This window comes from Taudactylus pleione, unplaced genomic scaffold (genome assembly GCF_031769625.1).
Source record: "Taudactylus pleione unplaced genomic scaffold, aTauple2 ptg000019l, whole genome shotgun sequence".
NCBI lineage: Eukaryota > Metazoa > Chordata > Amphibia > Anura > Myobatrachidae > Taudactylus > Taudactylus pleione.
In genome coordinates, this window is record NW_028284421.1 from 29587013 (window position 1) to 29602774 (window position 15762).

Genomic DNA, 15762 nt, shown 5'->3' on the forward strand with positions numbered 1-15762 from the left:
AAAATCAAACGATGTACAATTTAGTAGTGTACACACAGCGGTGACATGTACAAAATGCTCTGCTCCTGGAATTCACTTTTAATTTATATTTGCAGTCACCTCTTTTGAAGTAGTTAATTGATGGGGAAGGTGTTTTTTATTACACAGGTGTTTGCCAGCATAAATAAAGTGGGAGGTCCAGGAGCAGCGCATTTGTACCGCCGCGGTCAGCATCTAAATTATCATATGTAATGTAACCATTGACAAGAATTTAGAAAACTGAAAAAGCGTACTACTTCCTACAAGAGGCCGAACTGATCAGCACGCTACTATACCGACTGCAACTAAACATTTTGTTGAAGTCTTTTGAATATGTGCGTGAGTTCTGTCTCCAGACAAATGGCCGCCAGCACAATAGCGTCTCTGTTCGCAGTCACAATACGGGCGTCTGTGTGTTGGGACGGAGGGTGGCAGTGCTGCTGGTGACGTGGCCGTCAGTAAGCGTATCACGCCTCGCTTTCAGTGTGCGATGTAAGTCAAACCCCTCAGGTGACCTTTTTGGGGAATTGATTGGAAGATGCGCTCAACCTCTTCCTTCCTGCTGTGAGGCTACGCTCCCACCTATTCACAGACCATAGTTACGCTGCAGCCGGTCTTAGAAGCTATATTGCTGGCGGTGTGTTAGGAAGGAGGGACTACTACCAACCGGGAACTCGTAGCCTGGTCATCCTCCACAGTCCCACACCAACCTCCATTATCCATCCATCCATCCATTCATTCATTGTGCAGCATTAAGTAGCACCTGGACTGTATGTGTTGCTGAATTTTCTTGAGAAGCTTTAATTGGTCCGAGGCATTGGCTTGTGATTGGGTAGATGAAGGATTTATAGATTTCTTACTTGTGTGTGAGGTATATGACTAGTCTGTGCAGTAACAAGTAGATGTATGTTGCCTGGCTGCTTATCTGATAACTAAGAGGCTATGGTTGGAGGATTTATATACAAGGGTTTATTAGCCACTTCTTCTGTATTCGGCTACTGTTCTATTTGTTAGCAGACAATGTTTTCTTGACTGTTCAATTTGCAGTAAAATAAACTTTAGTACACTAGAATATAAACCTTTTGATCTAATTCACTTTTACACAATGTGGGCCAAAACCATATGTGTAGGCCTGCTGGCCTTTGCAGTGGGTCTTTTGCATCATCTGCAGCCTGACATCCCGGAGGCTGCCCTGGACTACCTCTCCTCATCCCTGCAAAGTCTCTCCTTCAGAGAGACCTCCTCACCTCCATCCATGGAAGAAGCCCTGTCTGCTGCATGGGACCAGCTCATTGTAGCTCCTGCCAAACATTGGGGGAAGGTAGCAGTGGGGTGAGTATAAACTGACCGCCCAATGTGGGTCACAGTGATTCTGTACTCATTTATAATGCAGCTTGTTAACGCTGAAGATTTTACTTCTCTACAAAGTTGAATTAAAAACCCTTACAGTTACTTACCTACTGTATATTCGCCAATGTATCAAGAAGGATTTACAATGACTACCAAATCTAATGTTGGATGGCCAACAAATGTGATCCATTGCTTAGCAGGCATTACTAGACTAACAAAAGAAATATTCTGTTCTTTATCTGTTAAGATGCAAGAGGAACTTAAAAAGAGATAACGTAGGTACAGGAAGTGAGATTAGGAAACAAAGGGGGAGATGTACCAAGAATGTAAAGAGAAGAAAAGTTGCAAATAGAAACAAATCCACTTCTAGCTGACTTTTATCAAGTACATTATATATAATGATAGGTTGCTCTTTAGAGGCTTTATATACATCTCCCCCCAGAGTGCTTAACTGTCAAAGACAACAGCATAACCAATAAACAAAGTGATGTTGAAGGTGCACATAGAAAACAGCGTTTTACCAATACATAAATAGAAACAGCTCTTAGTGTTTTACCTTTTTTAATTTTAGCAAAAATAATTCAATTGAACCTTTCAATTTATTGCATTAAGATAATTTTTTGTTTCTAACCTTTTGATGTATTTTACACTCGTACTTTATTATATAGAGTAACAAAAGGAGGACACTGATCTTTTTGGTTTACAGTTAAACTAGAAAAGCTCACGCTCGTAACCGTTTTCCTATCCTTGCAGTGTGAATGCATGTGTTGACGTGGTAGTCTCAGGGGTGAGCTTGTTGCAAGCTTTGGGTTTGCACCCCCAGTCAGGAAGAGATCACCTAGTCCTCAACACACAGGAGGAGCTGGCTGCTACGTTTCTGCACTACATGCGGCGTGGTGCAGCTGCTGAACGTTTCTATAGTGATGCTGACAGTTTTCAGCATATCTCCCGCACCGCCTCACAGGATCCAGGAGCCAAGGTAACACAATACATCAGAATATCACATCTGTATGCTTGTGCAAATAATCGCATTATTGTGAGACTAGAAATGGTGACATTTAGAAAATGTGTAGTTTGAAAAGGATAACTTTTATTTTTTTATTTTGTGGAATTGAAATCACAAATATAAGTAAATTGTTATTTATATAATACTAGGACATGCCTAAGTACATGCAGCCATGGCCAAAGGTTTTAAAAATAACACAAGTATTGGTTTTCACAAAGTTTGCTGCTTCAGTGTTTTTAGACCTTTTTGTCAGATGTTACTATGGTATACTGAAGTAAAATTACAAACATTTCATAAGTGTCGAAGGCTTTTATTGACAATTACATTAAGTTTATGCAAAGAGCCAATATTTGCAGTGTTGACCCTTCTTTTTCAAGACCTCTGCAATTCGCCCTGGCATGCTGTCAATCAACTTCTGGGCCACATACTGACTGATGGCCGCCCATTCTTGCCTAATCAATGCTTGGAGTTTGTCAGAATTTGTGGGTTTTTATTTGTCCACCCGCCTCTTGAGGATTGACCACAAGTTCTCAATGGAATTAAGGTCTGGGGAGCTTCCTGGCCATGCACCCAAAATTTAGATTTATTTATTTTTTTGTTCCCCGAGGGTTTTTTTTTTTGAGAAAATAAGTAGTCCCAGCAAATTTGGGGTACCTGAAAATGGGAGCTAGCATATTTTTAAGTTGCTCAAGTACAGTTTTGAAAATCTTAAAAACACCTGGGGCATACATGGGGACCCCCCCGGAGTCTATTTCGCTAGTTTTTAAGTTTGTCCCCCAACTTTAGACTTTTTCGTCCCAAAATGAAAGTAGTTTTTTGGGGTGATCTAAAGAGGTTGTTTTTTTTTTTTCTTAACTTTTTTGGGTGCAGTTTAACTTTGGAGGACTGTCCCAGGGTGCAGGGGCGTCCCCGCAGCTTTGCACTCCAAAACCCCAATTCTGCACTTTTTTTCGACACCTATTCATAGGCGAAACTTTATCACAGGTCCCATTGTATTGAGTTTCAGCACCGGCGAAAAGACTTCGGAATTGAGTACGGAGGAAACTTTTCGTAAGGCGAAATGACGTCACTCGCGATACTTTTGCGCAGAAATTGACTTTTCGGACCTAATTGAATTCCCAGCTAAGGGCCGTATTCAATTAAACACAATATTTTTTCCGGTGCGAAAGAAGTGTGTTTTTCAAATTTTTTTTATTTTTAACGCCCAATTGAATTGTTTCCCATTTTTCCACCCGAAAATTTTTTATTCGTGTGGTGAAAACACATAGGTTTGTGTGTTAACGCGGATCCTGTGTGTTTTCACAACCCCGGCCACGATAGTTTTTTTCTCCTGCCTCAGGCAGGTGAAAAAAAATGCCCGATAAGTACTGGCTTCCTGTCAACACATCAACACACGCTACTGTGGGACCAGGGAGATTGCTGCAGCTGAGCAGCAGCAGTCTCCTCTGTGGGAGTGGAGCGGTTCGATCACATTAATCGTGGCCCCCCTGGCTTTGCCCCTGGCGGAGGGGCTTACAGCACCCCCTCAGCGTGCAGCTCCATCCCCCCCCCCAGGTGGCGTGGCCACGCCTCAAGTTATTAGGCCATAGGTAATTGAATTCCCCCTTAATGTGTTTATTTTACAGTTGTTGGAGTAATATACTTAATGCATTTTTTATTTTATTTTGAAACCTGTTTTGTAATTATATTTTTGATTGGGTACAATGTGTTAGGTCTTCCCTTATGCCATCTCTCCCTATTAGATTCAGTTTCTCCTGCAACGCAATGGGCCTGCCCCGTGCACGGGGACGTTATTGTGACATCAGTGGGTTTCCTAATCTTCAAATGAGAAGTCAGCACATGAGGGTCGATGCAGAGTTGACCCTAAGTTGGTTTTTCAGACATGCCTTGTGTATGTTTACACTGCACATACTCTGTAGCAGAGTGTATGCAATTACAGGTGATGCACAGTCGTACACAACTCCGTCACATCTCCACTTGTGGCTGAAGGGACTTAACTGGGTGATGATGGGGAGTTCACACATACGCTAAGTTCTGTGATGGCATGTTGATGGAATTGCACACTGCTGATGACCACTGTGAAACCAAGCATAGGAATTTGGCTGGTCCGGCTTCAGATATATATCTGCATGTAGACAAATATGAGCACTTAGTTCTGTGCATACAGTGTGGGAGTATTTGTGTCCAATTTGCATGCTACTTTGCATCAGTCCCATGGAGTTTGGTTTGAATATTATGCCCTGTGAATAATGCAATTACATGGTTTCTGCCACCATCTCTGGGTTCCCCGGCTGTCTTCTGAGTGTTCTGAAACCATTTTCTGCCTGCAACTCAGAATTAGGCGGCCAGCTGCAAAGTGATTGGTGAACAAGTAACGCATACTAAGCTATAAGTAATTCTTTTCCTGAACATCTTTCCTACAATATTAAATATGCCACTGTCAATATTTTGAAGTCTTTGCTCTGTTTTTTTCCCCCTTTTATTTCAGCACTTTGTCGGTGGAAATGCTGCTCTTATTGCCCAGAGATTGGCAACTCACCCTGATACGGAGGTAAATATTCCCCAGCCTTGTCCTCTGATGCCCAGGCCTAGGAATAAGATTACAGATTGTGCACAGAATTGTCTGTGGTCATGATCTGTACATTATTAACAGCCCACACTATAATTTACTTATATGAATGTTATTTATCATTGAACATGGATGGAGAGATGTATGATAACCAAATAACTATTTAGCATGCGGGTATTGTCTTCATAGTGGTTGCTCCTAGATGGTGATTAGCAGACAATTTTGTCTGCTAACACATAGGTGGTAGAGTACAGTGCTAACACATAGGTGGTAGAGTGCAGTGCTAACACATAGGTGGTAGAGTGCAGTGCTAACACATAGGTGGTAGAGTGCAGTGCTTACTGCTTCTCTGCATCCACAATGTGCACATTATTCTGGGTTTGTTTCATGCATTTGACAGCAGTGCTGAATACCAACGAAATTGGTCCTTTCAGCAAGTTTTCCTTTCCAATGATTTCTAGATATACATTATTTGCATTTTTATTTTGCTGTTTGAGGCATGAGAAGTCAGGATTTACTTTGACCATTGTTCTGCTGCGAATAGAGCATATTTTATAGTGAAGTCATCAGCTCACATGAGAAATGGATCTGGATACATATTCTTTAGTCCCCACATAGGAAGTATTTGAGTCACATCCTCAAATTAGTTAGGTCAGAGGGTCCCAACATATGGTGGTTGACCAAAATATACATTGTTTTGTCCATGTCAGGTTCTCCTTTGTGGACCAATAGGCCCTAAGCTTCATGAACTGCTAGATGAGCGTATCTTGGTGCCACCATCATCTTTGCAGGAACAGGATGAATATCATCTGATATTGGAATACAAAGCTGGTAATGAAACTGCTTATGTAGTTGTTCATTGCATGTGGTGCATGTAAGATAAGGGCATTAATCACTTAGTACGGTGTCCTGCCTTCTAGGGGAGCAGTGGGGCTCAGGTCATGCTCCAGCTGCCAGCAGGTTTATTTTTTCTCATGACTTGTCGAATGGGGCCATGACATCACTGGAGGTTCTGCTATCCAGTCTGGAGGAATTTCAGCCAGATTTAATGGTCCTTTCTGGACTGCACATGATGGAAGGATTAAGTCGTGAAAACAGAGTCACCCGTTTACATGAGGTAAGGCAATAGAAAGGCGTGTCATGCAGTGGCGTCACTCGGGTTGGTGTCACACCCACCTCTGGACACATGGTGTGTGCCGCAGTCGCCTGCGACAGTGGGCGTGGCTTTATGCCTGTGATGCCACTCCTCCAGCCCCCCAGCCTCTATGGGCAGTGTGGATGATGCAGCTTGATGACACCATCAGAGGGGGTGACACCAAAATAGCAGATCATCTGTTATTTTGGTGTCACCCTGTGTGACCCGCACACCCCTAGTAAGGCCACTTGAGCCATGCATTAGGTTAATTTTTCTTTAAGCGTGTAACAATTCCTTGCTGAATGTAAGGTTGTTTCTAATCTAGGCCATATGGTAGGTGTTCAGTATACAGTAACTCAAAATTTAATTTTACCAAAAAGAAACAGTTACCCTCATAAGTCTCAGCTTTATAGCCCGGGCTATTTAATTAGAGCCTCTTTTTCACCAGAGACCCTTTTCAAAAATCAACGTGTTAACACATAGGATCTGTGATGCGTTAACAGGGTCTTTTCACCCTACTTATTAGGGATTTCTTTTCATGTCTGATTAAATGCCGAAAACAAATCCCAGTTGAGTGCAGCCTGAATAGCCCCGGGGAGATCAATCAGCACGCAGTAATTTACTGCGGCTAATTGAATTTCCCCCTTTGGAAATTTAAAAAGAAAAATTCAGAGCAATATTTAATGTTCCCACATACTTTTATTTACAGTATCCGAGCCAATTTTTAATATGTTTGCAATTCTATAATTACGTCCAAGGCCCGTATTCAATTAGTTTTGTGTATGTGAAAGTTTTTCCTGACGGACTTTTTGCTTATATCGCGTATTTTAGCCGTGGAATCTTATCGTGCGCATACCAGCGATTTGCCCTATTCAATTCCAAAAGACGCGAAAACGGAGACAAGCGAAGTCAGAATAGGCGAAAATTGGTGTCCTAATCTGGGAAATCAGCCTGAACCCCTCAAAAAGATGCAGAAACATTGGGGATCAATGTAATAGTGCCCGATTACCTGTAATACAACTGTTTGGGGTACTTAAGTTTTGTACAATTGCCTCTACTTAGCGTCTTTGCACAAGTGGTGAAGAATGGCATAAAGCAGTATTTTTTGGAGAAAAAAAGTAGTCCTGTCAAATTTGGGGTACTTGAAAATGGGTGCTAGCATATTTTAAAAGTCGCTAAAGTGAAGTTTTTAAAATTTTTTTTTTAAAAAAACGTAAAAAACGCCCCTTAAGCAAGCACCTGCAATCCAAAAAACCATACCCATACTTGCAGACCCCCCAAAAGTCTATTAAGCTACTTTTTATGTTTGTACCCCCACTTTGTACTTTTACGCCCCCAAATTCAAAGTACTTTTTTGGGGTGTCCCTCACTTTTGGGGGGGCTGTACCAAGGGTTCTGAGTGGTTTCCCCACCATTTGCACCCCAAAATAAAATTTTGCACTTCTTTTCTCCTGCTATTCAGAGGCAAATCTTTTTTGCCTATTACATTGCATTGACTTTCCACATATGCAAAAAGCGGATGGAATTTCATACGGAGATAAATTTCAGCTTGGCAAAACGTCGCAATCGGCGATACTTTACCGCGGATCTCGACTTTGCACTTCTAATTGAATACGGGCCCAAGTCATTGACAAGAAAACTTATGACAATAAGGGGGAGAGTAATTTTGAAGAGAGATAAAGTACCAACCAATCAGCTTCTAAATGTCAATAAGACATTTAGAAGCTTTTCTCAAACAGCCTATTAAATGACAGAACCTGATTTGTTGGTACTTTATCTCTCTCCAAGTTTTGATAAATCTCCTCCTATATGAGATAGTCAGAGTACACTGTGACATGTATAAATCAACTTGACCATAGTATTGTGCAAAGGTGCTTTCACCATTCTTTTGATCTTTATTTGTGAACATAAATATATTTTTGTGTTACTTGTAATATCAATCGGAAACTTCTATATATTTCCTGACACTTGTATTACTTAACTATTCCTCTTCTGACAAACTGCCATTCTGGACACTAGACTGAATTGGTGTTTGCATGTACCACCAGGCTGCCATTGCTTTATTAGATGTCCCGTCAGATATCCTCATTCATTTGGAGCTGGCAAGTATGACGGATGGGGACTTGATGAGAGGAATCATCCACCAGGTAACCACTGAGCTGGGAATAGCTAATGGATGTTTGTGTGAAAGTAACAGGTAGTTGGGTAGATAGTTTATTGGGGATGTAGTCAGGATGCCGGCGGTCGAAATGCCGACCGCCAGAATCCCGACACTGAAAGCCCAGCATGGGACTAAAGATGGCCGTCTAAATACAGACGCCTATCATTAGCCTCACATCGAAATCCCAAAGCCCGGCATACCGAACGTAGGGGTTAGCCGGGCGTTGCGATGTGTTAGCCGCAGGGGGGGAGGAAGAGAGGCACCCCCCTCCCGGGTGGGTTAGGTTTAGGCTAGGGGGGGGGGGTTTAGAGTGCGGGGAGGTGGGGTTAGGCACTACCCCCGAGTTTTAGTATCGGGCACCCCCAAGGGAGGGTTGAGGGATTAAAGATACTCTGGATTTTCATCTGTCTGGCTTCTCTCGTTGGGATTTGAACCGGTGGCTTGTAAGCTGTCGGTATTTCATACCCAACCCGTTTATTTGGATAGAACACACAATAGATACCTCTCTTCTAGACTCTTTATCTAGCCAAAACTTTCCAGGAGAACATGACAAAAACTGGTCAGAACACCCATGATTACTATAGAATATAACATAACACAAGCTGCTGCTTGTACATCTTATTACTTCCTCTGGATGCCAGAATGTAGCATTTAAACAATGACTCAATAAGCCCAAGTTACCAAAGCTACAGAAAGCTTTATTCTGAAAAAGGCCTCTGGGTTATTTTTGATCGCCAATTCTAAATGGCTGGGATGGAAGAGTGAGCGGACCAATCAAAAGCTGCGGTTCCCGTGATCTCACAGACATTGAATCTTCTAGTTGGTCCTACTCTATCCCTCTACTTTCACATCACACAGTACCCAGGAGTGCTGCTTTACTTTACAAGTAGTAAATAGACCCAGCATATGTGCCAGTCCTCCTCTTGCTCCTCCCCATCCTGATGTCATCACAGTTATGGATAATGTATGCATTGACCATTTGTTTTATAGGTTAAAGACAGTACTTGCTCATGAGGATAATATTGCTTTGTGTTATTAATTTAATGTATGTGGAAATTCAGAGCCACCATTCAGAGTTGGATGTAAATGCAATTGCAACTTTTTTTTTTGTGTGTGCTCCGCAATGTGAATTTGTTGCCCTGGTGACTGCTTCATTAATCTCTTACAACTGCTTCACCAAGGAGGTTGGGAAGGGGCATGTAGACACAGGCAGAAAGTGAGTGTCCCCATTAAAGATGTCCACCTAACAGGCGCAAATGCACATGCTAAGATTGGCATGACTTGCAGATACTCGACCATACTTGTGCAGATGGCAAGTTCGATTTGTCTCCACCTGGGCACTTATTATCTAAACGTTCCAGCGATGTACTGTAATGTGTATGAATTGTGTACTGTATTTTTTCCCAGAGGAAACTGGGAGTGCCAGAGTAACCAAAATGTAGTTTAATAACAAATAAAATTGATAATTAGAAATTATTTAAAAAATAATATACATAAAACAAACCCTTAGGGGCAAGAACAAAACATATGAAAGCAACATACAGTATACTGAATGACCTAAGCATGTAAGTGTGAAAAAAGAAATAAAGAAAATAACAAAAGTTATTATAAAAGAAACTCAAAACAGTCTAATGAGGGAAATCCCAAGGAATTTGGTAAAAGCAATGTGGCCACACTGAGTGAAAAAAATATGTCCAATTAAATCCGGTAGTTGGTTCAGTGTATTACTTACACATAACAGCAGCAGATAATGTCACTCAAGAGAAGAACCATATGGAAAAGCAAAATTATATATATATATATATATATATATATATATATATATATATATATATATTGAAGTGCATTCATGTAATAGTGAATCAATGCGCAAAGTAGATAGCCTGCATATTAGAAATAGTAACTAGGTTTGCAATGTATTTTTTTTTCCAACCTTTGTGCTCACAATATAGCATGAAGCTACACCTCCTGGTTCCTGGTGCATCTGCTCCTGTTTTATTGCAGGCGGAAGGAGGAGCATTTGTTACCGATGCAGAATTGGTTGCACCTCACATTTGCGGCCAACATTGTATAGGTAGAAAAATGCTTTTTTTTTTATCCTGCGCGCATTTGTGCTTAGATGCAACTTACCATCTAATTCTGAGTGAGGTCCTCAGAGTATGTTATTGTTGGTGGAGAGGTGTGTTTGCTTTTTTTTTTTTTTTCACAAATCTTGTCATCCTTTTATAAGATCTCTATTCTTTTCTGTGTTCTTTTGGTCAGCAGGTCTTCCCTCTGATTAGCTCTCTGGGACTCAATGAACAGGAGATCTTGTTCCTCAGCCAATCAGCATCTGGTCCTCACTCCACCCTGTCCACATGGTCAGGAGTTCCTGATGTTGGAATAGTGAGTGACATCTTGTTATGGATCCTTCAGGATTCTGGCCGTGGAGACTCCACTCTTACCAGAGTCCATTTTCACACACTGGCCTATCATATTATTGCCACCATTGATGGCTTCTGGGGAAACCAGATAGCTGCGGTAGCTGCAGGCGCTCGGGTTGCTGGAGCTCAGGCTTGTGCCAGTGAAATAATTGAACCTTCACGTGTAATGCTGAAGAGCCCATTGGAATTTTCTACATCACAGTCAGACAAAGGTCCAATTGCCAGAATAAGTGCAAAGGATCCAGTGGCAGTGTGGAGCAAAAAAGGAGTGACCTTCCATTTCACTCCAGTGCTGGTCTGCAAGGACCCAACTAGGACAGTGGGATTGGGCGATGCCATATCTGCAGAAGGGTTGTTGTTCTCTGAGACCAAGACTCAGTGAAGACACAATGCTTTACTCCAGGATCACAGGTTTACCGACATCGACAAGAAGGGTGCTCAATTCCATCTTGTGTGCAGCAGCTTCCTAGGACCATTTTTTATGCTAAAAAGTGTGCAAAAAGAAATTAATGGGTACAAGGTAGGGTGCGTGTATATATGTATGTGTGTGTGTGTGTGTGTGTATATTATTTTATAAAATCGGCCAGCAACCCCCAACTTGTGTTTATTATGACCATGGATTAATATACGAGAGGAAATCAATTGTATTTATCCTATTTTGATACTCTCTATGCACAGCTCTGACTACTCTGGTCTTGGGCTACATATTCGCCTTAGTTTATGCATTTTACATGTGTTTTCAATGCAAGGTACATACATGTAATTTTTTTTTTTACATGTATTTAACTTTCATTTCGAAGCCTTTAGTGCATGCTGCAGTAAACAAGACATCTTAAATGCAATGGAGTATATATCCTAATACTGCACCTGGTCTTTCATGCAACCTTATCTTCTTTGTCAAGGACCTAACTTCCCATGATACTGGAAAAAATGGATTTAATGACTGGCATTTCCCTCAGGCAGGTGTTAAGCTTTGATTAGCAGCAATATGCGAGAAAACCAAATCCAAATACCTTTTTCTCATCAAGTCTGCAGTAAAAATGAGATTATCCTTTATTTTCTATTAAACTTCTGGTTGGGAGCAACTGTTAGACATTGTCATTGAATTAAATTTTTTTTTAATATTTTAAAATTGCTAAATGAATGTTATATGAGAATGTAATGGAGTAACAGCTGTCAATGCGCCCCATGCTCTGCTCTCACAGGCTCTAGTTAACCAAATCGGCAGGTCACCTTTCTCTGTCATAGTGTTACAGCCTCTGAGACAACAGATTAGTTTTAACAGGAAGATTAACCCTTTATCTCTGGAATATTAAAGAGAAACTTAATTGAAATATTAAAATATCAGTTTTTCATTTTTGACTGGGTGTTACATTGTACACTCCTTTTAGCTTTCTGACCTCCATCTCTGGACACGGCTATGAAGGAGTTTTGGACCAAAAATATTTATAAAATTTATTTTTACTGTTATTGTGTGCAATTTATACTTTTTACTTATTTAAAAAAAAAAAACATGTTAATTTCCCAAGCTTACTAATTTACCCAACAGTCCCACTTTTTTAATTCTTTGCATTTCTGGTTGGGTCAACTGCTGCTTCATCATGCTGACCGTACTGTTACAGTTCTATACAAGAACACTCTGGTCAGTTATTTGTCTCTTGTCATAGCAGTCATGAATAATAGCTAAGTGTGATATAGGATGCCTCACACTCTACTTTGCGGTTACCAGTGTGTGAGCACAAAACAAGCCCAATGATAATCTGATTGTAATAATTATCAGGCATGTGGGTAAATACAGCTATCTGGCTTGTGTATGTGTCAAAAGGCCCCCATACACCAACGGACTGATTCTGCGATCGGAAGCACCGATCCGCCGGTTGTAAATGCTGACTGGCAGCCATCGATATTCCACGATCTGGAGGATCAGTGAAATTATACATGTTAAGTTTCACAGATCTGCAAATCGCGATCATATTTTAATCATGATCAGCAAATCTGTGAAATCCCAATATGTTGGATTTTACAGATCCTGAGATGCCTTGTTGCAGGAACGCGGCAATCCGTTGCAGATATATGGGGGTTTTTACTGCGTGAAGAGTTACATTTTGCACTAAATAGCTGGGTCTTATCTGAGCCCCTGACTTGTAGGTGCACTCATTACTTTTTCATGTTGCTTTGGTGTAATTTGTTAATTTTGAGATCACTGGAAAAATCCTACTTTTGTAACTGTGAGAAGTACTGTGTAATTTTCTTAAAAATAAATTTGTTTTCTTAACCAAATTCTGGTCCTTGTTTGTATTACAGGCAATTCAACAGTGCTTTTAGTTAATAAAAATGATGAAATATTTGATTACCTTTTAGTTATAACATACAGGTTGTCAAAGGCAAGTTTGCATGTTTTTTTTTTTTTTTTTGGACTGATACTAAAGTCTTGGCTCCTGTGATCGCTGCAATCCCTACAATTCCCCTCTTATCGTAGACAAGCATTTGAACTTTTGAGGAAAAACAAGGTTGATGGACCACACCCTGAGCTCCATTATGTACCCCAAAACACCTGGATTTTATACCCTCTGTTGCAATAGCTAACTATGCAGAGTTTGAAGTCTTGAGTGCTGTTGATGGGGGTAGTAGGAGGGTATATATACGTGCTATCCAGCAGTTGCAGTGGCTATCACAGTGTATTAAACAAATGATAGAAGTCAGACTTGCATGTACAAAAATTACCCTTCTGGGTATGTTTGGTAACTATATTTTTAAGGTCAAACAAATTAGCTATTGATCAACCCAGTATGTTTTAGTGAAAACATCTGGGGCTCATATGTCTAATATAAATACAAATTTCTAAAATGATCGCACAATTAAAATTATTTTGCACTTCTCAGTTCCTTATCTCTAAGAGCCTATATCTCCGTTTAGCCTCCAGAAGTGATATAAGTACTGCAAACTGTTCCATTGGCCATAGATAAAATGTCTTTTAGACTGATGGAAATAGGACAAGCAAATCACTTAGAGCATTCAGAGATGTGAAACCTTTTGCATATAACCCTTGGACAACCTTTTACATTTAGAAAAGTTTTGTGTAAAACAGCCATGGCAAACTTGCATATTTCATGTGGCCATGCTAGGATGCATGCAAAGTTTACGGAATAGAATTTCTGGACAGGAGGCATGGCCAAAACGGCGATAGGGTTATAGCTAGTGCTGGGACGACCGTTAAAGTACGCTGGTGTGTAGGGCAGGGGTGTAACATGTGCCAAGGCCACTGCAGGGCAGGGGGCGTTGTTCAGGCCTGTCAATTTTCTGTTTATACTTATTCTCACTTGTAGCTTCCTCTTCTTTTATCCCCAGCATCTCGTGGTCTCTCCTATCTCCTCCATATCCTCTTTTATTTAACACACACACGTACACATTTCAAAATACTGTCATACCTGGGACTCAAACCTATCACCTCTCACATGGCTGTCAGACACCGTACACATGGAGCGATCTGCCCCACAATTTCTAATGACAGCCCTGACACAGCCACCGATTCCCAACCCAGGTGTTACTAGCACACCATGAGTACCCTTGCCGATGAGTTAAGTTGTCAGCGCAGGGTACATACATACAAGCCGCACTCTTTCTGTACATTTAGTCGGTGTTATACACTGCTGGCTCCAGGCTTGTTCACGCCTGTTCTGATGGACAATCCTGCTGCAGGTGCAGCTTCACCAGCACTCTCCTACATCTAGAGCTGGTGAGCTATACTGCTTAATTACAGTGTATCATCACTGCAGTCACTAGATTCACACTATTTGGCAGTAACACCTGTATAACAGTGGTACAAAAGGATCGATCCTCCTCATGATCATACGGGACAAATCAGATATATCATTCCCCTTGAGGCCACACCCCTTTTTGGGGCACACATGTCCCTATTTGAAAAATATGGGGTGGGGGGCACAATGGTCTTTCTGGCCCAGGGCACCAAAATGTCCAGTTATGGCTCTGGTGCAGAGTGTCCCTGCCCGGAGCAGAGCATGAAACACTACCCATCTGTCCTGCCTCCCGGCTTCTTTGAAGTGAGCGAGACGCTTGAGAAATGTGCAGCGTACCTGTTGTAATCAGGGTGTCCGCCCCTGGTTACAGCCATTTCTTACCACTCTAATAGAGAGCCCCTTCATGCCAGTCCAGGGCCTCCTCATGCTCATATTCCAGCCCCCGATACCACTTTATATGCCCACAGAGCACCATCATGCCCTTATGTCAGCCTACTCTAACTGTACCATCACCTGTTCGAGGGTGTTGAAAGGAACATTCAAAGGAGGTGGGCCATGGGCAGGCTGGAGAAGTGGCAGAGAGAGCAGGCCTAGATAGTGATGCACTGGCATTCATTTCACTGGAACAGCCACATCGTGGGATTTCCCAGACACTGCTGTTTGGGTTTAGCAAGGCGAAATCTTAGTAATCCTGGGCAGGTGGTTGGACTGCACTATAGGGAATCGCAGGCTGAGTTTGACACGTCTGGTGTAAAATGACTGCAACTAACTGATATAAAAGTTAAACGGTTTACTGTTTGTGCCCTCTTCATAGTGCAGTGATGTATATTTAAAGTTCCCTTAGCATACACATAGTAGAGGCAATCACTGTGTTAACTGGCCCAGTACACATGAGAATATAGCCAACCACTTCTATAGGAAAAGGGACATCACTGAGAATCAAGCCTATCCCTTCAGCACGAGCCGGTGACCTCACTGAGAATACAGCCTACCACTTCCTTAGGACCAAATGATGCCACTAGTTCATAGTAAATTGATTTTGTGGATTGTCATGATTTTAGTTGAGCTCACAAAATGACTGAGTGTAGGCCACCAGTGCACATTAGGTTTATCTGTGCTGACTGGAACAACATTCCTGTCAAAGAGTATTTTAGGACATTAGCCAACCATTCCACCATAAATAAAAAGGAGGAGTCTAGGAAGTACGATGTTTGAGAGAAAATGTTTACCAGTCTATTATAATTTCTAGTGATTTAATAATTTTGTTTTATGAAAATAGGACATTTAGGGCCCCATTTAACAAAAGACAAACTCTTTAGAAAGTGCTGAAGGGGGTACAGAG

At 41.4% G+C, this 15762-nt stretch overlaps 2 protein-coding genes across 3 annotated transcripts in view; one reads left to right on the forward strand and one right to left on the reverse strand.

The window, feature by feature from the left end:
- Positions 1 to 262: 262 nt before the first annotated feature.
- ADPGK (ADP dependent glucokinase) lies at positions 263 to 12942 on the forward strand. Of its 2 annotated transcripts, none has more exons than XM_088446326.1 (7): positions 263 to 1350; positions 2122 to 2347; positions 4863 to 4925; positions 5654 to 5774; positions 5864 to 6060; positions 8127 to 8225; positions 10502 to 12942. In XM_088446326.1, the coding sequence occupies exons 1-7, from the start codon at positions 1124 to 1126 to the stop codon at positions 11042 to 11044; spliced, it is 1476 nt and encodes a 491-aa protein (XP_088302452.1). In that variant the 5' UTR covers positions 263 to 1123; the 3' UTR covers positions 11045 to 12942. The 2 variants fall into 2 exon arrangements, with proteins under 2 accessions (XP_088302452.1, XP_088302456.1); XM_088446330.1 differs by having other exon boundaries at positions 264 to 1350; positions 10505 to 12942.
- The window catches only part of BBS4 (Bardet-Biedl syndrome 4), a 63883-nt gene continuing 57719 nt past the window's right edge, over positions 9599 to 15762 (reverse strand). Inside the window, exon 17 of the transcript XR_015869745.1 lies at positions 9599 to 11146. The gene's annotated coding sequence lies outside the window, so the exon portion shown is untranslated. The remainder of the gene's footprint in view (positions 11147 to 15762) is intronic.